At 38.0% G+C, this 23,395-nt stretch overlaps 1 protein-coding gene across 9 annotated transcripts in view; it reads left to right on the forward strand.

Annotated features, from left to right (window-relative positions):
- Nucleotides 1–23,395, forward strand: part of Unc80 (unc-80 homolog, NALCN channel complex subunit) — a 196,319-nt gene that overhangs the window by 13,545 nt on the left and 159,379 nt on the right. For all 9 annotated transcript variants that reach the window (XM_021162288.2, XM_021162282.2, XM_029478005.1 and 6 more), the window contains exons 5-9: nt 1,940–2,063; nt 4,459–4,535; nt 9,659–9,798; nt 21,542–21,803; nt 22,926–23,060. In XM_021162288.2, coding sequence (XP_021017947.1) covers nt 1,940–2,063; nt 4,459–4,535; nt 9,659–9,798; nt 21,542–21,803; nt 22,926–23,060 — 738 coding nt within the window. The remainder of the gene's footprint in view (nt 1–1,939; nt 2,064–4,458; nt 4,536–9,658; nt 9,799–21,541; nt 21,804–22,925; nt 23,061–23,395) is intronic.

A 23,395-nucleotide genomic window follows, 5' to 3' on the forward strand; every position in this document is an offset into this window, starting at 1 on the left:
CTTTCCCAGAAATACTATGTTTTGTTTGTCTCTGGAGTCTCATGAGTCTCTTCCACCCTCCTAGATGGCATTCAAAGGAATCTGTTGTTCAAGAGCCCATAACCTAGTCTTTAGCTTTGTAGAAGAGCAAGTGTGCTGATTAGTTTTAAATGTCAGCTTTCTGCAATCTAAAGGCCTCTAAGGGAAAAGCCTCCACTGAAGAATTGTCTGGAGCAAGTTGGCTTATGCGTCTGTCAGGGAACTGTTCTGATGGTTCAGTGATGAAGGAAGACCCAGCGTATCATGGGCAGCACCATATTCTAGGAAGGGCATCCTGAATTATGTAGGGGAAAGCAAGCAAGGATGTGTTTATTCTCTCTGATCTTGACTGTGGATATGATGTGGACAGCTCCTTCCAGTTCCTTCTCTGACTCTTCCTCAATCATGGGCTGCAACCTGGATTTGTAAGCCAGATAACCTTTTCCTCCTCTCTTAAATTGATTTTGGTCAGATTATTTGTTATGTAACACAGCAGGAATGGAATGTGGACACAAAGTCTCTAATGATGTGTTTTTATGGGAATTTTAAAAGATATTTGTTTATTTTATATGTATGCATATAGATGCACATACATACAGAGTGCCCTTGGAAACCAAGAGAGGGTATCACAAACCTTGGAACTAGGTTTTCAGGCTGGTTGTAAGCTGCCTGGTGAAGGTGCTGGAGACTGAACCTCAGTCCTCTGAAGGAGCAGCAAGTGCTTTTAACCACTAAGCCATCTCCTCAGCCCTTCATCTGGAAATTTTGTCAACACCCTTCCTAAAGGTTTCTTGTTATTCAGTGAATTTGATTCATCATTTGTTGAATCAATTTTATTCTTCTATCTTTCCCGTTCCTCTTAGTTGGTATCTTCTAGTACAGTGGTTTCCAGCCATGGTTGCATAACAGGGTCCTTGGAGAGCTTTAAAGAATCTCACAGGGTTGCTAATTTAATAGCTCTCAGTAGAAGAGTGAAGTGGGATTTGTGCCTCCTCTGAGTTTTAAAACTTCTAAAATGGTTGCGACAACACAAGTTAGGGTTGCATGTTACTCTCTGTCTTAAATGAATTCCTGGGTTTCAGATGTGTTCACTCATCCGTGTTCACATTCCCTGCTTCCATGTTCACTTTTTTATTTAATAATTTCAGATGCTTAAGATGTGATCTTATAATTTGTTTGGACCTCTTCCATATGAGGCTGCATTCTCAAATACTGAAGCCTCTCAATAGGATACAATAATGAAGCATAGAATGTGTTTCTGGAAGAAGCTTTCAATTACAAGTAAACGGGACATGCATGTGCATAAAACCTGCCGAATTTAACACATTTATTGAGTATCTTTGTGCACACAGTTCCCCATCTGTGTGAAGTGCTATGACCATGCTGAGGTAGGCAGGAAAGGGGATTTGTCAACTAGCCCTGGCCTTGAAGCATTAAGGATTTTTAAGAGAACATTACAATATCACTCACTATAAAGAGTCAAAATATATTTACCTGATTCTGTGAAATACAAGAAAGAGAGAAGCACTGAAGACTAGGAGGTTGAAGTAGCCAGGCTGTGAGGATATTGCCTTCTGAGGGAAGAATAAGTACAATTACATAATTAAGAGGAACAGCACTGTATCCAAGCATTAAGGGAGCTGCCAAGACTATGGAAATAAACAGATCTCCCTCACTGCAACCAAAACAATGGTTTGTGTGTTCCAGGCTTTTTCCAAAGCTACATTTGATTAATCTCTCATTTTCCATAAAGCAGGTCACTGTAATTTCCATCCCAATTGTACTAATAACAGGATCATTGTTTGCCTAGAAACACTCACGGGGTGTTTGTCAGAGAAATTCCTTCTGAAAATGGTCTGTAGAAAATGACTAGTCTCTTGACACAAACCAGTTACTGAACACAGATCTTCACTCTCCCCAGGAATCTGATCTCACCTTCCGACTGGCCAGTGGGTTGGTTATATGGCAGCCTATGTGGGAGCACAGACAGCCTGAAGTCTCCGGCTTTACTGCGCTGGTAAAACCCATAAGGAACATCATTACAGGTTCGTGTCTCCAGTACAGAGGGGTCAGCCTTGGTCCGCTCCCTCATGGTAGGGATTGTGGTAGAATGGCTTGCCTTTAAGAGGATAATGAGAAGCAGTTCTCTCTGGAAAGTTGCCTGGGTGGCCCAGATAACATGAGACACATATGTTTGAGTCATGTGACGTTGGGTAAGTCATTTACCTATCTTGTGCGTTTGTTTCCTCATCTGAAAACTAGGAATTAAAATATTAATAGTGTTTATAGAAATGTTGTGAAGAATAAATTACATATGTGTGTATATGTATGTATGTATGTATGTATCAGCTAGAAAAATACCTGTTATACAGTAAGAGATCACTATTATTGCCATTAATATTGAATCATGGGTATAATCGAAGAAGTAGATTTTCTTTAGAGATCTCTTCATAATGTTTTATTACCATCAAAGCATTTTACTTGAGGAATTGGACTTCTGTAGTGAGCTAGTCCTCTGGTTGAGTGGATTGTAGAAAGAGTCCAGCATGATAAATTTATAAGTATACAATAGGTTCACCATTCACTCTAAGTTCATCTTTTGATATATATGTAGCTTAATTCCAAAATATATAATTCTATTAATATAAAATAGAGATGCTGTGCCACTTTACCTGGCTTCCTAATAAATGTAAGTGTGAAAGGACATAAGATACTTGTTTGGGAGTAAATGCTTAATAAATTCTATTCTAGTCTGTCCATCCTACTTTTTATGTCAATAATAAAAGTCAAAAATAAATAAATTACATGGAAAATCTAAGAAAACATAGAAGCTATAATTTTATATACATATATGCATATATATGTGCATATTATATATATGCATCTGTGGAGATTTTTTTTTTTTAGTTTGTAAGTTTTGAACACAGACAGTGAAGGGTTAAGTGTATAAAAGGACTCTGTAAGTGGAGAAAAGACTATAAACACATTCTTCTGTTCTTTTTCCACTAGAACATAACTTTCCAAGTACCTGATATGTTAAGGAATTATTGTAACTGTCAAATTCCTTATTAGTCATGCATTTGCAAAGATTCTTACTGTAACAAATAGAGTTGTTCAAAGAAAACTTTTACAAAATAAAAAGTACATGAATGTTATTATATATATAGATATGTATATGCATACATCACTAACTTTTGAAAGATAGATTAAAGAATGTTATTGCAGTTTTAAATATCAAGTTACTAAATGAGTAAAGGTGCTAGAGCTGTGAATTCTACATTTAGATGAAACCTAGCTTTAGATTCTATGTTTGGGATGAGATAAATTAATATGGATTCAAACTGGAGACAGAACGGAGGATGAATGTAAGATTACATTTTAAAAAACTAAAAGTAATAGAAGTAAAGCTGAGAATAAAATATGAACAGGTATAACCAAGTGTTGGTAAAGTCTCATACCTTTGAGAGAAGTTAAAGAAATCTTATTTTTAATTTTTTTGAAAATTAAAAATTTTAATTTTGCTGTAGTTTTCCTATACAAATGAAACAGCCCTTCACAGCTAAAGGTCTGACTCCTGAACCTTGACCCTAGACTCACTTACATGTTTAGCAAGTTTTCTACCACCAATTTACAATCCTAGCCCTGTCTCTCCCATTTTGATTAATACATAGACAGTCATTTAACACATTTTCAAGATTTCTAAGAAACTGTAAACCTCCCTGGATTCATTATTCACTTTCCTTTGGCTTCTGGAAGACACTTGTTGTTGATTTGATTTTCCTGTACCTGATGCCTGGGACTTGAAATGGTACCCAGTATCTGAAGAGAATTCAGACAGGACCTAGACCACATGACTAGATTTCAGTACCAAGTCATAACAAACACTGCTATCACAGTTACCCAATGTTTCTAAGCCAAAACCAAGATGTAGTACTTGAGTCTTACCATACATGTCTCACCATGTCTTACCTCCTGCTGGAAACACAGATGCTGATGCCATAAAATCTGGTTTGGAACCTTCCTATACATGTCAAGTTAAACTTCCTCTTGCCTGAGTTTTTCATCCATTAATCAGCATAATGAATCATCAATAGAGTAGAGTAACCAAAAAGATTAAAATACTTAACATATTTCAACTAGTTAGGACAGGCCTTGGTATACAGTAAGGGTTGGGTAGCCCATGCCTGTCTTATTTTTACTATTACCAACTCCTAAACTTCAACCTCGTTAGTCAGAATAAAGAAATGAATATATAAATTGCAAAATGAGAGATGCTTGCTGGTTATTTGATTTCAGTTGCATCACACAAGATTTGATGTTTGATGTTTTCTTTCAAGGGGGCAATATCGTCTGAAACTTGAAAATGATGACAGCATGTGAATAAAATGAACTTACAATCTTATAAAATCTGTGATGATTTTTTTTCTATCATCTTTGTAGCCAAAAGAAGCTCTCCAATCAACAGTCAGAGTCAGACCTGTGAATCACCCAATCAAGACACAAGGCAGCAAGGGGAGGTTAGTTTGTCATGCTTATGAGAAGAGGGGACTCTTTGAATAGTACATTGTAAGGGCTCAGACGTCCCATTAGACTCATAGCTAACATCTCTCTCCTCCATCCTGAACATGCAGCTTTGCTCAGTCTGATGTCTTCTGTCAGTCAAGTCCAAAAATTTAATTTTAAGCATCTTCCAATAGTCTATGTGTTGAAACAAAACAGAGTATGAGTATTTTATCTCAACAAACAGTTTATAGAAAATAGGGCTTTATCTGGATGGCTAGAATGTAACAAAAAGTATTAGCTGAAAAAAAAAAACAGTATCAGCTGTCATTCGTCTAGCATCAAATAAAATGTCGTTTGATCTCCCTTCAATGTCCATTTAATCTGTGCAAAGTAAAAACTTGATGCCTTCTGTTAAAGTTGGGTTCTCTTTCTGACATTTTACTCTCAGGAATAGCATGATCTTCCACTCCACCCTCCAAGCTAGGGTCTTTGATGTAGCTCTTAGGCACATGTGGAAATGAATCCTTTGAAGTGTGGCTATAGTGAATTGAGAGTGTTAAACATGTACACCATTTTGAACATATTGCATGAAAAAGGAAACATCAATGATTTTTATATCATTCATATGTTGAAATGAGTTTAGAATTATAATACATTACTAAAATTAATTTCAAAAATTTCTCGATGTGTGCGTGTATGAGAAAACAACCTCAATTGTTATTCCTCTGGTGCTATTTTCTGGTTTTTCTCCTCTTCTCCCTCCTCTTCCTCCTCCTCCATTTTTTGCTGTAGAAGATATTTAAATCCCACCCCAAAGCTTCTACCCTGCCTTGATCATTGAGTTACCAGGTGAAAGACATACTCAGCCTTTATATTTACAATGAATCTTGAACAATACAAGATCTGGGCAGCTGCCTACCCTTCATGCTATTAGAATCTACTTTCCTATTACTAACCTGAGTTATTACTTACTATGTTCTATCTGGCCCACTCTTAACTCCTATTGGGCAGCCCTCAGAGCTATGCTCTCTTGATCCTTACCTTGGTGTCTTCTCCTTCCTCCTCTCCTGCACCTTCCTCTTCATGGTCCACCTTCCCCCAGCCCCCCACCCAAAAAGCCCACAAAACCTAAACCCCACCTATGTCTCGTCTGCCCATCTATTTTCTGTTGGCATCTTTATTCACCAATCAGAATTAACTTGAGGGCAGGGTTACAGCAGCTACATGCAGACTTCTGGTCTTGGGGGCTGCACTTAGCATTACACTACACAGTAAAAGACAAAATGTTACGCTTATACATAAACCACACAAAAAACAAACAAACAAAAAAGAATTTCAGGGCAATCTCCCATATGAATATTGATGCAAAAATACTCAATAAAATTCTTGCCAACTGAATTCAAGAACACATCAAAATAATCATTCACTACAACCAAGAAGGCTTCATCTCAGGGATGCAGGGATAGTTCAATATATGGAAATTCATCAACGTTATCCACTACATAAACAAACTCAAAGAAAAAAAACCCACATGGGCATCTCATTAGATGCTGAAAAAGCATTTGACAAAATTCAGCATCTCTTCATGTTAAAAGTATTGGAAAGATCAGGAATTCAAGGCCCATTCCTAAACACAGTAAATGCAATATACAGCAAACCAGTAGCCGAACATCAAACTAAATGGAGAGAAACTTGAAGTAATCCCACTAAAATCAGGGATGAGACAAGGCTGCCCACTTTCTCCCTACCTATTCAATATAGTACTTGAAGTTCTAGCTAGAACAATTAGACAACAAAAGAAAGTCAAAGGGATACAAATTGGAAAGGAAGAAGTCAAAATATCACTATTTGCAGATAATATGATACTATACATAAGTGACTCCAAAAATTCCACCAGAAAACTCCTAATACTGAAAAACAACTTCAGCAAAAGTGGCTGGATATAAAATTAACTCGAACAAATCAGTAGCCTTCCTCTACTCAAAGGATAAACAGGCTGAGAAAGAAATTAGGGAAATGACACCCTTCACAATAGTCACAAATAATATTGCACACATTGGTGAGACTCTAACCAAGCAAGTGAAAGATCTGTATGACAAGAACTTCAAGTCTCTGAAGAAAGAAATCGAAGCTCTCAAAAGATGGAAAGATCTCCCATGATCATGGGTTGGCAGAATTAATATAGTAAAAATGGCCTTCTTGCCAAAAGCAATCTACAGATTCAATGCAATTCCCATCAAAATCACAACAGAATTCTTCATAGAGTTAGAAAGAACAATTTGCAAATTCATTTGGAATAACAAAAACCCAGGATATCGAAAACTATTCTCAACAATAAAAGAAGTTCTGGGGCAATCACCATACCTGACCTCAAGCTGTATTACAGAGCAATATTGATAAAAACTGCATAGTATTGGTAGAGAGACAGGCAGGAAGATCAATGAAATAGAATTGAAGATCCAGAAATGAACCCACACACATATGGTCACTTGATATTTGACAAAGGAGCTAAAACCATCCAGTGGTGGTGGTGGGGGGGGGAAGATAGCATTTTTAACAAATTGTGCTGGTTCACCTGGCTGACAGCATGTAGAAAAATGCAAATCAACCCATTCTAATATCCAATATACACAAAGAACTCAAGAAGTTAGACTCCAGAGAATCAAATAACTGTATTACAAATAGGGTACAGAGCTAAACAAAGAATTCTCAAATGAGGAATATTGAAAGGCCAAGAAGCCCCTAAAGTCAACATTCTTAGTCGTCAGGAAAATGCAAATCAAAACAGTCCTGAGATTCCACCTCACACCAGTCAGAATGGCTAAAAAACTCAGGTGACAGCAGATGTTGGCAAGGGAGAAAGAGGAACACTCCACCATTGCTGCTGGGATTGCAAACTGGTACAACCACTGTGGAAATCAGTTTGGCGGTTCCTCAGAAAATTGGACATAGTACTCACTACCTGAAGACCCAGCTATACCACTCCTGGACATATACCCATAAGATGCTCCAACATGTAATAAAGACACATGCTCTACTATGTTCATAGCAGCATTATTTATAACAGCCAGGAGCTAGAAAGAATCCAGATGTCCTTCAACAGAGGAATGGATACAGAAAATGTGGTACATTTATACAATGGAGTATTACTCATTTATTAAAAATGATGAATTCATTAAATTCTTAGGCAAATGGATGGAAGTAGAAAACATCCTGTGTGAGGTAACCCAATAGCAAAAGAGCACACATAGTATGCACTCACTGATAAATGGATATTAGCCCAAAAGACCCAAATACTCAAGATACAACTCACAGACCACATGAAGCTCAAGAAGAAGGAAGACCAAAGGGTGGGTGCTTCAGTCCTTAGAAGGAGAACAAAATACTCATGGCAGCAAATATGGAAATAAAGTGTAGAGCAGAGACCAAAGGAAAGGACATCCAGAGACTGTCCCACCTGGGGATTCATCCCATATATAGTTACCAAACCCAGACGGTATTGTGGATTCCAAGAAGTGCATGCTGAAAGGAGCCTGATGCGGCTGTCTCCTGAGAGGCCCTACCAGAGCCTTACAAATATAGAGGATTCTTGAAGCCGGCCATTGGACTGAGCGTGGGGTCCCCAGTAGAGGAGTTAGAGAAAGGACTAGAGGAGTTGAAGAGGTTTGTAACCCCATAGGAAGAACAACAATATCAACCAACCAGAACCCCCAGAGCTCCCAGGGACTAAGCCATCAATAAAGGAATACACATGGCTCCAGCTGCATATGTAGCAGAGGATGGCCTTGTCATACATCAATGGGAGGAGAAGTCCTTGGTCCTAAGAAGGCTCGATAGGTGCCCAGTGTAAGGGAATAGAGGGTGGGGAGGTGGGAGTAGGTGGGTGGGTAGAGAAACACTCTCATAGAAAAAAATATCCAATAAAAAAGAAAAAACAAAGACAAAACATCAACATTTTGCTTCTTTTCTGAGACGGGATCTCACATTGACCTGAAGCTCATCAGGCTGGCCTGCAAGCTCCAGATCCTCTCTCTGTTTCCCCTGGCAATCTGAAGTGACTGTCCAGGGGTTCCTTCTGGGGATTGAACTCAGGTCATCATGCTGACAAGGCAAAGACTTTACTGACTGATGAATCTCCCCAGCCCTCCTTTACTATTCTTAGAATTAGTGATTGGGCTGATCATAGTTTGCATTATAGTCCGATTCAATATGCTTTTCTAATATACACATTTCTGTCTTTACACTGTCAGTTCTTGATTTGAAGATTTCCGTTCATCAGATTTTTGTTTTTTTTGTTTTAGTGATGCTGGGCTGGAGCTAAGGTGATTGTTCCCACATGCTAGGCAAGTGTCCTAAATGACTAAGACACACCCTCAGACTTCTAACTTGTTTTCCATTTTCCCAGTCACCACAAACACATGAAGAATACTAATGCTAAATGACTCTTTGTTAAGCTTCTGAAGGCTTGTTTCAGGAGATTTCTAGCCATATTTGTCTTTCTATGAAGTGCAAATTGATTTTGTCTTATTTTGTGTGTGAAGATAAAACACATAAGAGCTAAGTTGCTTTGGCAAATGCTTGAGGGTCTTTGTACATAAGAAGTTAATCTATAAAACAGCCTCCCATTACCTGAGCAAAATTGCATGTGTCAGCCAAATGGAATTAAAATAAGTTACTCAATAAAATGAATCATTGAGTGTATGCTTACACACCAGATAAAGGTCCCTGCAGACAACTGAAAATTGTGTTATGCCCAGTTTTTTGATGAATGATGGGAAAACTTCCATTCTCAGATTGCTTCCTGCTAAGCTGGCAATAGGCTGAGCCCCACACCCCTGTGTTGTCCCAGTTGGTGCTGGTATGGCTTTCCTGAACTGCGGGGTTCACAAGTGTACATGCTAGCCATAGAGATGAAGAGGAAAACAATGAAGGGCAAGATGAAACAAAAACAAAATACTGAAACCTAATGCTAGGAATGAGACTGGTGCTTTCCATAAATCTATTTCCATTGCCTTTTAGACAAAGGCAAATCTCTAAGTCTTCCTTATGCTTCAGAGAGAACCTTCAATATATATCACTCTGTGCATGAAGGAGGTAAGCAGGGAAAGGGACTAATCTACTGTCTCACCTCCAAAAGGGACTTCAGGTGGTCAGTGAAGCCCTGCAGTCGGATTCCATCTCATCTAAGGCCACCATCTCAGGCTGCCATCAGGGAAACTCCTTCGATGGAAGCCTGTCCTCCCAAACGTCCCAGGAAAGAGGCCCATCAAATTCAAGGTACTTCACTGGAAAGATAGATAGAAAATGAAATGTATCCCAGTTACCAAAAAGTAGGTTGGGTTCTAGTTTCTTTTACAGTCTTTATTCTTTAAAATGTGGGTGTATGTTCTTCCTATGTATATAGTTCTAGCCAAGATATAAATTGTTATTTCCAAATACATGTTATGAATGCCCCTCATTTCCTCATTTTAGCAAATTAGGTTAGAGGTAGCAAGACATGTCAGATTTAATGCAATGCCCGACTTAAATATCCAAGTGCAGAAATCCCAATGATATTATAAGAAGATTATACTGCAGCCATGATTAAGGCTCTGCTGTAGTGGATAAGGGTACTTTTCATCAGTAAATCCCTGTGTTGAAATGGGTGTTGCTAAAACGCTTTGAAATTATCAAGTCTACTCCTTAAACCTTCCAACTCTACTCTGCTATTTTGTGAACGTATCAAATTTGCCTTCAAATACTTTCTACAAGAACCAAACTAGTCTACCTCTTCTAAGTCCCTAGTGGAGTTATGGGCAACCCAGATTCACAAGGAATGCCCTTCACCTAATGAGCCATAACTCATAAGACAACCTGTGTGTTTCTATTTTCCAGTGAAAGGATTGTTTGGGTGATAGTACTTTAAGTTAACGTTTTAAATATCCTTTTATTGAGTTAAAATTTCTATGCTGTAAAGTCAAACCTGTTAAAGTTAATATTTTAATCATTTCTTGATACATTTGCCAAGTTGTGCAACTGTCACCAAAATCCATTTTAGAACATTTCCATCATTCACACATGTGGTTAACTCCACTCCCACACAGACTTCAGAAAGTCTCTGATATGGTTTCTGCTTTGGTTTGCCTTTCTCAGTGCTGTGTATAAATGGGATGGCTCAGTTTGTATCTCACATCTGCCTTCTTTGATTTAGTGTAATGTTTTCAAGGATTTTTTATTTACGACATTGCACTCATCAATGGCTTATTGCCCTTTGTTGCTGAATATCCTTAGCTTGTATAAATGCATCAACATTTTTTACTCATCATTAGATAGATAGTTTGTTGCCATGTTTTGTATATTATGAATAACATTGCTGTGACACTCTTTTTCACTTAAATCTTTTATGGATATAGGCTTCCATTCATTCATGGTGGACAGCCATGAGAAGAATTGCTGAATTGTGGAGCAAATTTATGCCCAAATTTGAAACGAACTAACTTTATTTTCTGAAACGGTGGAACTATTTTACACTCCCCCAGCAATATATCTATCTATCTATATCTATATCTATATCTATATCTATATCTATATCTATATCTATATCTATATCTATATCTATATCTATATATGTCTGTATCTTCAGGAACTTTTTTTTTTACTGTTTTCTGTTTTTATTATAGTCATCCTAGTGGATTCCTACTGTGGCTTTCATTTCCTTTCCCCTAATGACTTTCATATGCTTATGAGCTATTCAGAAATACTCTTTTATTAAAGGGCTATTCAAACTCTCCCCACATTTTAATGGAAGTATATAAATGTTCACTTTTAAGAATTTTTAAACATATTCTGCATACAAATATCTTATCAAAAATGATTCACAGGTATCTCCTTCTAGTATTTCACTCGCCTTTTCATTTGATAGTTTTTAAATGATTTATCTAGACATGTTCCTAAACCAGATTATATAGATATATTTACTTTTGAATTCTTTCTCAGACTTATTGAAAACAAAAGGCCATGTAGAAAAGCATTGGAGTCTTTATGTTCATAGGCTTAATACATATGCATTCATTCATTGGTTTCAATTTCAGTAGGTGGCCCAACCACGTACCCAGATATCTTAAAATTTCTAAAGGTGCATCTCAGTTAAGGTCTAGATTTATAATCTAGCTCTTTAGAACAACAAGCCAAAATACCTGAGGTACACCCCAATTCAAATCATGTACATTCGACCTTCCATTCTAACATCCTTTCTCATTGTTATTTAATTCAAATCCTTACTATTTCCCTATTTAGATTTCTGCAGCTGTGTCTAGTGGTGTATGCATGGTCTTTTCATTCACTGCATGTTGGAATTATGCCTCTTCCAACTGCTCATGAACTAAAGAGATAAATGACATGAAACCACGTGTGGTAAACTATGCGCAAGGCATGCCTGCTGTGTACATGGCTACTGAAAAGGATGAGGTGGGACGCACAGGCTCCTAGTAGTTCTGATGCTGAGCTGCACGTGTGGGAGGCTCTCTGAAAGAATGTAGCCCACTCCTGGCTGTAGCAACTGGCTTCTCCTTATGAGCTAGTTAGATCCTCAAGATCAATTTTCTCCTTGCAAGAAAGGTAGCACATGTTCACAGCTTATTTCCTGCAACTAACATTTAGGGAATGGGGTTTGAGAGCCTACTTTCAATTTTTAATGTCTCCAGAAGTGCTTTTGACGATATAATGCCTTTTAAGTTTTTGTAGGTTCAGTATGGATCTTATTAGGATTCAGTGAAATAGACATAATCCACATTTGAATATCCCATCCCTGTCTTAGGCTTCTGTGAAAGGATAATCATGTAATTTTCTTATAATGTCATATAAGAAACTATGAGATTATATAATAGATAATATAAAATTAAATAGTGGGTACCATATATATCATATTATATAATAGATAACAGTATGAGGATATTAGACTATTATATGTGTATATGTATATGTGCATATGCAAATATATGTATAAATAAATGTATAACATTATATAAATGTATATAATATACTTGTATATTATAAATATATATATACACATATATTTGAAGCACATTGTCAAGATTCAATAGTATGGCCTTTGTCAGATTCAATAGTATTCTGAAATATGACTTAGATCATTTTGAAGTCTTAATGAGTGACTCTATATCTTCACCCTTGGTTTGATGTAGACTCTGTTTATTCAGTAGTTCCCTGGATTTTATTTGTGCCTCCAGCTATTGCTTAATTTCAGTTCTCTGTAAAAGCTGGGAAATTCTTATATTATCATGTCTCATATTATAAATCTTTAATATTTTTTTTAAATTTCTATCTCATCTTTTGATTTACTATAACCAACAAAAAGAAATCAGAAGGTGTATTTTAGACCTTATTAGGACATCTCTTTCATTAGGTCACCTAGTTTGTTGTGCACATTTGTGTTACTTCCATACCAATGCAAACTTAGTTCTGCTACTACATGGCAGAAGTCTTCATCCCCCAGTTCTGGCAGCATCTTTTTACTCTCTGTGAAGCCCATCAACAGTTTCCTCAAAGTTCAGAAGTTCTTTGTACAAACTGCATAGAAAATTTATATTTAAAAAAAATCACATTCCTCATTTCTTTTTAAGGGCCATTCCTATTTCAAGGTTCTACAACTATTCTCCAAGTTTAAGTTTTTATCTTGTACTGAAATCTGTTTTGGTTAGCCTCAGTTCCTCACCTTTGAGGTATCTCTTTAAGGCCACACATGACATGAAGACTGGCTTCTCTCCAAATTATACGAGAGAGAGAGAGAGAGAGAGAGAGAGAGAGAGAGAGAGAGAGAGAGCGCACTAATATATATGTTCAGTGTTCTTATTCAGCACACTGAAAGTCACAGAGTGTCCCTTCTATTGTGTATTACAAAATCCAACCATGGTAGAGTATGGGATTATCCTACACTATGGTGTAAATACCAGGAGGCAGAGAACATTGGGAACTATCATATAGGCCAGCTACAACAAACAGTATTGATAATAATATCACTATCATTTTGTACACTACAATTTTATTATTAATTTTTCGTCAGTTGTTGAATATACCTCTTCCACAAGTTTCATTTTTTATTCCAACGTGCTTAATTTGATTTAATCTAAGAAGTAGTCTATTTGTTTGATGTATAAGCTGATGCCAGATACATTTAAAAAGTCATCATAACCAGTATGCAAGTAAAATCTTGAGGCTGTAAAATATCCATATTTTATTTCTTGCATAGTTTTCTTGACCATTAGAGATTATAATGGTATAAGCAGAAAATAAAGTTCACTGGGCAGTGGTGGCAGATGCCTGTAATCCCAGTACTTGGGAGACAGAGGCAGGCGGATTTCTGAGTTCGAGGCCAGCCTGGTCTACAAAGCGAGTTCCAGGACAGCCAGGGCTACACAGAAAAGCCCTGTCTCAAAAAACCAAAAAAAACAAACAAACAAACAAAAAAAAAAACCAAAAAAAAACAAAAACCAAAAAAAAACAAAAAACAAAAAACAAAAACAAAGCTAGCTAAAATGTCCCATATTATTATTTGTGAAAGGATATTTTCTGACATTATTATACTCAAGCCATCTCTCTATCATCTACCAGCCCACTATATGGAATCTGTCAATCTATATGTATTTCTTAATATAAACACACACATATTCCCATAGCACAAAACAACCACATTATGTGAATTAGACTTGAATCAGTAGCACTTTGAAAAAAATGAGTTGTCTTCTCTCTGCCTAGAGACAGTGGCTGGTTACCATGGAAATTATGCACAAGTTAAACCGCTTAGCAAATGCTTGTGTCAATGTATCTCCATTGGAGGAGTTCTTGTGTTTATTGGACTTGAAGAAAGAGCCTTAATAACAAAGCTGTGCAAATATCCTAGCAACGGAAGCTGTCTACCTACATCAAGCCAATCCAGTTCACTGTGGCTTTTGCTCTGACCTTGACTGAACTCAGCATTACTCTGCTGCATACTGCAATCAGTGAACAAGTAGCTAGTTTTTAAAATTAATGTAAGATTACATCTTTAATTACCATATGCATAGACATAATTCATGCTTCATTAAATGCTGCAGAGGGTCAAGACTGATTCCCACACTTCTCTGCTAGCACAAACTGTTACTCCCAAAATAGTCACTTGCCTTCAGTTGCTCTACTATCATCTTTTAGTGCTCGTTAATGATAACCTGGTATCCCAAAACTGTACTTGGTCTGGGAATAGATTAAAGCAGTCTTTCCTTTGTGAAAGGCTTTTCTCACCGTAATTCCTTATTGTGTACACATAACTATAGAAATACTTAAATATATTTATTAAATTATATTTATAACTCTACATTAATATTCAAAATATTGAGAAATAAAAAGTACTCCTCCATGTGCCCACTAGGTAAATAAATGCCATTAATTTCTCTTAAGTGAGCCTTTCTTCATTTATTCATGTATTTCATTTATAAGTAAAATTATATTCATATCCGGTCATGAAATTTTCATTTTTTTCCTATTCTTTCAAGATTTAATTTACTGAAAATGGCTTTTAACTTCCACTGGCCAGTTAATTGCAGTTATAATGCTGTTCTAGATAAAATACTTTAACATTTTTACTTTGTAATGACTATTCCAACCAGTAGAACTCACACTTCAAGTTACATAATATAATAACTGAAAGAAAACTAAAGGTATGTGAGGTTCTAATTATTTGCCACAGAATTCACTGTTTGTTTGTTTGTTGTTTGTTGTTGTTGTTATTGTTCTCAGGGGGTCATTGAAGGGTGGTCATTTTGAGGTACCAGTGAATTATTCCCAAAGGGCTGGAACACAAATTATACTTCTGGGGAAGAAGACCAGTTCAGACAAGAAAGTGGGGTGAAATCTGGAGGGCTATGAACACTAAGAGCAGGTAACAGCTGAGATTGGAGGCAGGGGACAGCAAAGTAGCAGAGATCCCTAAGGTCTTGGCATGAAAGTAAAAGTCACAGACCTGAGGAGGAGGAGGAGGAGGAGGAGGCACAAAAGTGGCAACCATAAAGACTGGTAGTAGAGATTCCCCAGGGTACCAGAGAGACAAAGAGTTACAGATAGATCCTGAAGGTAGCCGATGCAGTGAGAGGAAGTTACACATTGACTATGCAGCAGAAAAACACTAGTCACAGAGAGGGACAAAGGGCAAGCTTTATTAGAACATGTAAACATCTCCTATTAAGAGGATGAGGGGGGTCATAGATGTGGGAGTTCACCCAGGGTCACTAGGTTTAATTTTCTTATAGCTTCCTAGAGACCTATCATCTCCAGACTTCTCCTTGGTTGGTTCTAAATGATTTTCTCCCTTGGATAGTCTCTTTTCTCCCTGTTGGATATTTTTGGACCAGGAGCAATCTCTTGGGATAGAGGTGGGGGCAAACTTGGGAACAAGAAACAGCCAGTGGCAAAGAAGCCATACCTGTTTCCCAGATCAACCCAAGTTCCCCTTACCCTCCTTCAGTTTCAAATAGAGTCTACTGTATATCAAACAGCTGAAATGTGAATCTGTGATTACGCCAGATAGGGACATATTTTTAGTCTTTGGTCACAAACTTATTTATATCCATGGAGTCTTGCTGTTCTGCAGCCCATCATACAATCAATGAACTGGCAAGTTCTGATATAAGAAGAAAAAAAGAAGGGAGGATGAAAAAAAAGAAGAGGAAGAAGAGAAGAAAAGAAGAGGACAAAGAGGAGGACAAGGAGGACAAGGAGGAAGAGGGGGAAGAGGAAGGAGAAGAAGTAGTAGTCACAAGTCACTAGTTTCAGTAAACTAAATTCAGTGTGTAAAGAAAAACACGAATCAGGTGTCCTGGGACATGATATAGAATCCATGTCATGATGTTTACATTTTGTAGTTGTTTTGACTGTTGGCCTAGAAGGGGAGAAATCATCCTTTACATGTTTATCTAGGACAACTGTTCTACAAATCCAAATTTATTAAAGGATTTAAGGAATACTGGAGGATACTGTTTAGGACAAAACTTCTTGGGATTGACCCTCAGAAGTTTTAGTTTAGGAAATTTTAGGGGAAGCCCTGGTGTCTGTTTTCTTAGCATCCTCTTTCATGTGCTCCTTGGGGACTTCAGTGCTCTATTGGAACTTCATAGGGACAATGTCCCAGGGATTTGGAAAATTTAGGAGATTACCTAATCTAAAAACTATAAAATTTGAGAGCTCTAAGGTATGATGTCGAAGGAGACAGTTTATGATAACTATAGCTACTCAAAGGTGGGAGTAATTTTTCTGACCTGCTGATATCTGCCTTCCTCACGGAAGATTAGTCAAGAAAATAATGGCTTTCACTGACTCGTATAAATTAGATGTCTGTCATGAAGCCTTGGGGACCTAAAATTACACAGCTGGTAGCCAGTCAGCCTCCTATTTTTCTTCTCTTTGTAGATCTAATATGGGAAAGAATTCATGTTAACTTAGGTGTAAATGATAGGTTTAGAGGAATAAGTTCGATCATGATTCCTTAAAGAAGAGAAATGGGATTTAAGGAAGGGAAGGTAATGAAATAAGTCTCTTAGAAAATGTATAGAAATGAAAGTCAAGGTTATTGCTTTCCCTCAAGCTAGTGCTCAGGATATAACCAGCCAAGGTTCAGAATGCAATAAAGAATCCAGTGATAATTTGAAAAGAGCATAAAAGAGGTTCTTTATCATAAATAAATAAATAAATAAATAAATTTTAGTTGAAATTCAGTACACTAACAGCTTGTACACCAAGGCATGCAAATAGAAAATAAGGCTAGAATAGATAGCATGGAATAGCTCCCCTGTTATCCCAACACCCAAGAGACTGAAGCAAGATCATGAGTTCAAGTCCAGGCTCAGCTACTAAGTGAGTTGGGAGGCATCCTGAACTACATGAGAAGTTATCTCAAAAACAAAACAACTATAACAATAAGAAGAGGGAGGAGGAAAATGAAACATACAGAAAAGGAATTCTAATTAGACATTAGACAGACTTTGCTCAGCACTGTATAGATTTTCAATTTCATTCTAAGAATGAATGTTCTGAAGTATGGAGAATAAAACAAACCAGGAGATTTGAAGGATGTTGGTGCGATTCTCTTGGTGAGGCGTGTGGGTCGCTAGCACTTGAATGGTGTCTATAGGTAAGCCTGATGAGGAGTAGTTAGAAGAGTTATCTATAGGACTCTGTGATGGATTTAAAATTGACTTGTAGCTGATGATCAGACTATTGTAGTTCCCCCATCTAGTGTATGTGAAAAATTCAGAATTATAGAATGTATATTTAATATGATTTCCATCCTAGTTAGTAGTTTAGTGTGTGACATCCAAAGTGCTTGACTTTTTGTATTTAGTTTCCTACTTTCTAGTTAAACTCCTCAGAATATTCAACTATAGGATAGCACTAAGGGCTGGTGACATGGCTCAGCAGCTAAGTGCACTTGCATCCTTGACTGACAACCTGAATATATCTCTTTAGTCTACCTAGTAGGAGAGAGCTGATGGACACAAGTTGTCTTCTCATCTCCACACCCACAATGGTACAAGCACCCACATTCATGCACATAAATACACACATTAAATACAATAAAATTTGAAAAAGAAGTTTTTTAAAGACAGCAATGACATTCAAAACTTTCAGGCATGTGACAGTTGCCACTTGGTACAGTAGAGGATGTTGGTAACAATAGGAAGAACAGTGTGGCATGAACTTTGATAAGGGAGAAAGAAGTACATATAATAATAATAAACAAGGTACCAGATTGTATGATCTGGGCTTTTTTTTAAATGTTTGTACAATGTTCAGGTGTGTGTGTGTGTGTGTGTGTGTGTGGTGTGTGTGTGTTGGGTGGGTATGTGTGTGTTGTGATTCTTGATGAAACTGTGAAGTAGAACAAATGTTCCACCAAACACTCAAATCTCTACTCCATGATATTTATTCTCAATAGTAGGCAAAGCTATGTCTCACATTGTTAATTTTAAACCACTGGTAAGTTATGGATCTTCAATCCAGGACGTGCTGATAATCCTGGCACTTGGGAAGCAGTGTTAAGAGAATCAAGAGATTAAGGCCAGACCACACTTCATAAGGAGACCCATTTCAGACAAGCAGGCAGACAATGAACAAACACTAATATCCCAGTGGCTACATTTCTTTTCTTTTCTTAAGTTACTTCTTTGTGTGGGGTAGGGTGTCAAACCTTCCTTTCTGCATCACCTAACTCAGAAAAATGGTGCTTGAAGATCAAGCTTCCAGTTTAGATCCAAGGTGACTTCAGCTCCCAGAAACCTGACTTTATTTAGTCATTTACTTCCTTCCAGACATTCTTTTAATTAATTAATTAATTAATTAATTAATTAATTAATTTTTTTACACTCTGTATTTTATTTGCCCCCCCCCCATCCACCCTCCGACTGTTCCACATCCCATACCTCTTCCCGAAGTCCCTGTCTCCACGTGGATGTTCCCACCCCCAACCCTGCCTGGACTTTAAACTCTGTGGGGCCTCCAGTCTCTTGAGGGTTAGGTGCATCATCTCTGAAAGAACACAGACCCAGCAGTCCACTACTGTATGTGTGTTGGGGGCCTCATATCAGCTGGTGTATGCTGCTGGTTCGTAGTCCAGTATTGGAAAGATCTCGGGGGTCCAGATTAATTGAGACTGCTGGTCCTCCTACAGGATTGCCCTTCTCCTCAGCTTCTTTTCAGCCTTCCCTAATTCAGGAACAGGGCTCAGCTGCTTCTGTCCATTGGTTGGGTGCAAATATCTGCACCTTGGATCTTTCAGAGTGCAGTCATAGTAGGTCCCTTTTTGTGAGTGCTCCATAGCCTTAGTAAGTGTCAGGCCTTGCGACCTCCTCTTGAGCTGGATTTCACTTTGGGTTTGTCGCTGGACCTTCATTTCCTCAGGTTCCTCTCCATTTCCATCCCTGTAATTCTTTCAGACAGGAACAATTATGGGTCAGAGTTGTGACTGCGGGATGGCAACCCCATCCCTGTTTTCCTGCTGAAGGTGGGCTCTATAAGTTCTGTCTTCCTACTGTTGCGCATTTCATCTAGAGTCCTTCCCTTTGAGTCCTGAGCGTCTCTCCCCTCCCGATTCTTGACCCCGCCCCCCCAACCTCCTATCTCCCGAGGTTGCCTGTTTCCATTCTTTCTGATGGCCCTCAGGGCTTTAGTCCTTTTCTCTCACCCGATATCAGATCAGGTTCCCCTCTCCCCCCTGCCCTCATCCATTGCCCCCCCCCATTCACTTTCCCTCCCAGATCCCTCCCTTGCTCCCCACTTGTGATCAGTTTTGTCTCCCTCCCAAGTGGGACTGAGGCGTCCTCATTTGAACACTTCAGCTTGTTGACTTTTTTGAGTTCTGTGGACTGTATCTTGGGTATTCTGTACATTTTTTTTTTTTTGGCTAACATCCACTTATTAGTGAGTACATACTATGCATGTCCTTTTGGGTCTGAGTTACATCACTCAGGATGATATTTTCTAGTTCTATCCATTTGCCTGCAAAACTCAGGATGTCCTCATCCTTAATAGCTGAGTAATGTTTCATTATGTAAATGAACCACCTTTTCTGTATCCATTCTTTGAGGGATATCTGGGTTGTTTCTAGCTTCTGGCTATTATGAATAAGGCTGCTATGAACATGGTGGAACACTTGTCCTTGTGGTGTGGTGGGTCATCTTTTGGATATGTCCAGGACTGGTATAACTGGGTCTTCATGTAGAACTATTTCCAATTTTCTGAGGAATCACCAGATTGATTTCCAGAGTGGTTGTACCAGTTTGCAATCCCACCCGAAATGGAGGAGTGCTCCTCTTCCTCCACATCCTCTCCAACATGTGCTGTCACCTGAGGTTTTGATTTTAGCCATTCTGATTGGTGTACGGTGGAATCTCAGGGTGCTATGCTGCATGTTCCACAAGAAAGACTTTTGCACCTATAGCTGTCCTAGTTTGGGCTGCTGTAACATAGTCAAAGTGGGTTCTAAACAGGGAAGATGTATTGCTGACAACCCTGGAGGCTGCATGTCCAAGATCATGGCATCAGCATGGCTGCATTTGCATTCAGACTGATGACTTCTAACGTCCCCATGTGATAGGAAGGCAGCAAGAGACCACTCAAAAGTCCTTTTCCAAGAGGGCCTTATACCTAGAAGTGAAGACTTGTAGTTCAATTGTTTCCACCCCTAATTACTAGCACATTGGGATTTCAAATATTAATTTCGAAGGAGAAAATTGTCAACTCTAATGCTCCTAAGATATCTACCGTAATGTATTAATCTAAGTAATTCTTTACAACTATTCTTTATTAAACTAATCCTTAGTTAATGCATATATCATGCATTTAAATGAAAAAAAACAGCATTCCAGAACTTTGAGAATTTTTAAGTTACTATATACATAGTTATATAAGAAGATTTTTCAGAGATTTGTTTTCATAAGACTAGTTTGTTTAGAATGTTTCTGTTTCTTTCATTCTTTTACATAATACTTTCGCCATTGAACATAAATAGCTCCATAGAGTAAATAAGAAAAACATCATTCCTGCTTTTATTTTCATCACATCTTATAGCTCAGAAAACATCATGACTTGAATCCCATCAGTGTCTTTGTCTCTGCCTATCATCATTGGCCACTTCCCAAATTTCTCATCAACTGTACCACCAACATAGGATGCTCACACCCAACTCTTGATTCTTTTTTCAATCAATACCTTTTTGGGTGTGGTTCCCTTTATCTTCAAATAACAGTTTGTCTTCCAGTGACAACTTTACTTTTAAATTGCTAATTTCCTACTCATCCTTCAAAACTTTCAGTGTGTCTACTCTCAAGAAATGCTAGACAGAAGTAGAATGGACTAGACCAGGTAGATGGTCTGTAGAGTGAGCCATACAAGAGATGAGTGAATGAACAAAGAAGTGGAATGTAGAGACTTAGGCTGGATTGTGCTGCCCTTGGGAGGCCTGCTGTCAGTGTAATCATCTTCTCTCTGTCACTGGGATCAGGGCCTCACTTGTGATACCACCATGCCAGAGGTCACGCTATGCCACCTACTTCGATGTTGCTGTTCTCCGCTGCCTTCTCCAGCCCCACTGGTCTGAGGAAGGCACTCAGTGGTCTCTGATGTACTATCTACAAAGGCTGCGACACATGCTGGAAGAGAAACCAGAAAAGACCCCAGATCCAGATATTCCTCTCCTGCCCAGGCCCAGAAGTAGCTCAATGGTGGCAGCAGCTCCCTCACTAGTGAACACCCACAAGACTCAAGTAAGGCAAACCTGGTCCATTGTTGCTTGGGCTATCAATGTCAGCATTTTCTGTTTCTTTCCTGGCTTCAAGCTCTTATGGTTTCCGTGCCTAAAACTTGGTTGGTAACTAGCTCCCTTGCAATTATCCTTCCCTTCTTTTGCATGGGTAGAACCTTTGGCAGCTCTTCAGCTCTCTCGTCACTATTGACAGAAGTGTATATTTTGTGCATGTTAATTTAATATAATTCTTTGTTTATCCAAAACATTGAAAATTGGGTCACCTGGAAAATCAGAGGTTCAGTTAGAATAGGGTTCTGACATGCAATCTAGTAAATACTAGTATCATAAAATATGGGGCATTAGCATTTTACAGAATGTGATTCAACTTTTTTGCATAACTCAAAATGGAGTCTCAAAGCCACCATTGGGAATATTACTTTTTGATATACAGGCTTCCAATTTATTATGGCTATTGAGAGAAGTAATTTGAGTGCATCCTGATTTGGTAACCTTCCTATGAAGGTTGCGTTCTGGCAAATGATACCTACATGTCAATCAAGCACATGTTCTTCCCATTTTTCTTATCATCACCACATTATGAAAATACAGAGGAGTGATTTGCTTGCATGATATTCAGCCATTTGATTGTAGTTAATCTTGAGTGGGTTGGCTCTGAAAATGTTTTCCTGCACATTCTAAAGATAAGCACTGCTTTGGTAGTAGATGTCCTGCCACCATGAGCACCTCCTTAAGTGAGTTACTAACTGGAAAAACTCTGTTTATTAAGATCTGAGTGAGTTTAGTAAGATCTGGGTGAGTTTGGGGAAGGGGAAAATCAAACTATATCATATAAAATNTATATATATATATATATATATATATATATATATATATATATATCCTGTAGTATTTTAGATGCAGGGCTACATAGCATCAGTGTTAAAATTTGCAAACAGATGTTAAAATTAATATGAAATATGTCTTTCAAAGCAGAATCTGGATTCCAGAAGTCTGATCATGCAAGTTAAAATTTTATAGATCTCAAAACAACAGGGATAGCTCCATTTAAAAGATAACACCTCAATAAAATAAGTATTGGGATGGTCTGAGTCCCTAGTGATTATGTTTATTGTTTGTTAAGGATCTCACTATGAAGTGTAATGAAGAAGAAAAATCTCTGAGCCCTGAGGCTTTTTCCAAAGTCTCATTGACCAATCTCCGAAGATCTGCAGTTCCAGATCTATCTTCGGATCTGGGCATGAACATTTTTAAGAAGGTGAGTATGCATTTTGATACCTCAGTGATTTAAAAAGCTAGAGGATCATACTGTCCCTTAATCTGCCAAAGGATACAAGGGAAGAAAAGGGGGAAAATACCAGCTCTTAAGTTTAATAGTGACTCACAACATGACTCTGTAACCAAATGCATGTTTGTATGTATGTATGTATACGTGTGTGTGTGTGTGTGTGTGTGTGTGTGTGTGTAATCAATCGTGTGTATGTGTGGGTGTGTGTATATTTGTGTGTGAATGTGTGTCAATCATGTGTATGTGTGAGCATGTGTATGTGTGTATATATGTGTGTATATGTGTTCTATTATTGATGTTCCCCA

The sequence above is a fragment of the Mus caroli genome, chromosome 1, assembly GCF_900094665.2.
Source record: "Mus caroli chromosome 1, CAROLI_EIJ_v1.1, whole genome shotgun sequence".
NCBI classification, from domain to species: Eukaryota; Metazoa; Chordata; class Mammalia; order Rodentia; family Muridae; genus Mus; species Mus caroli.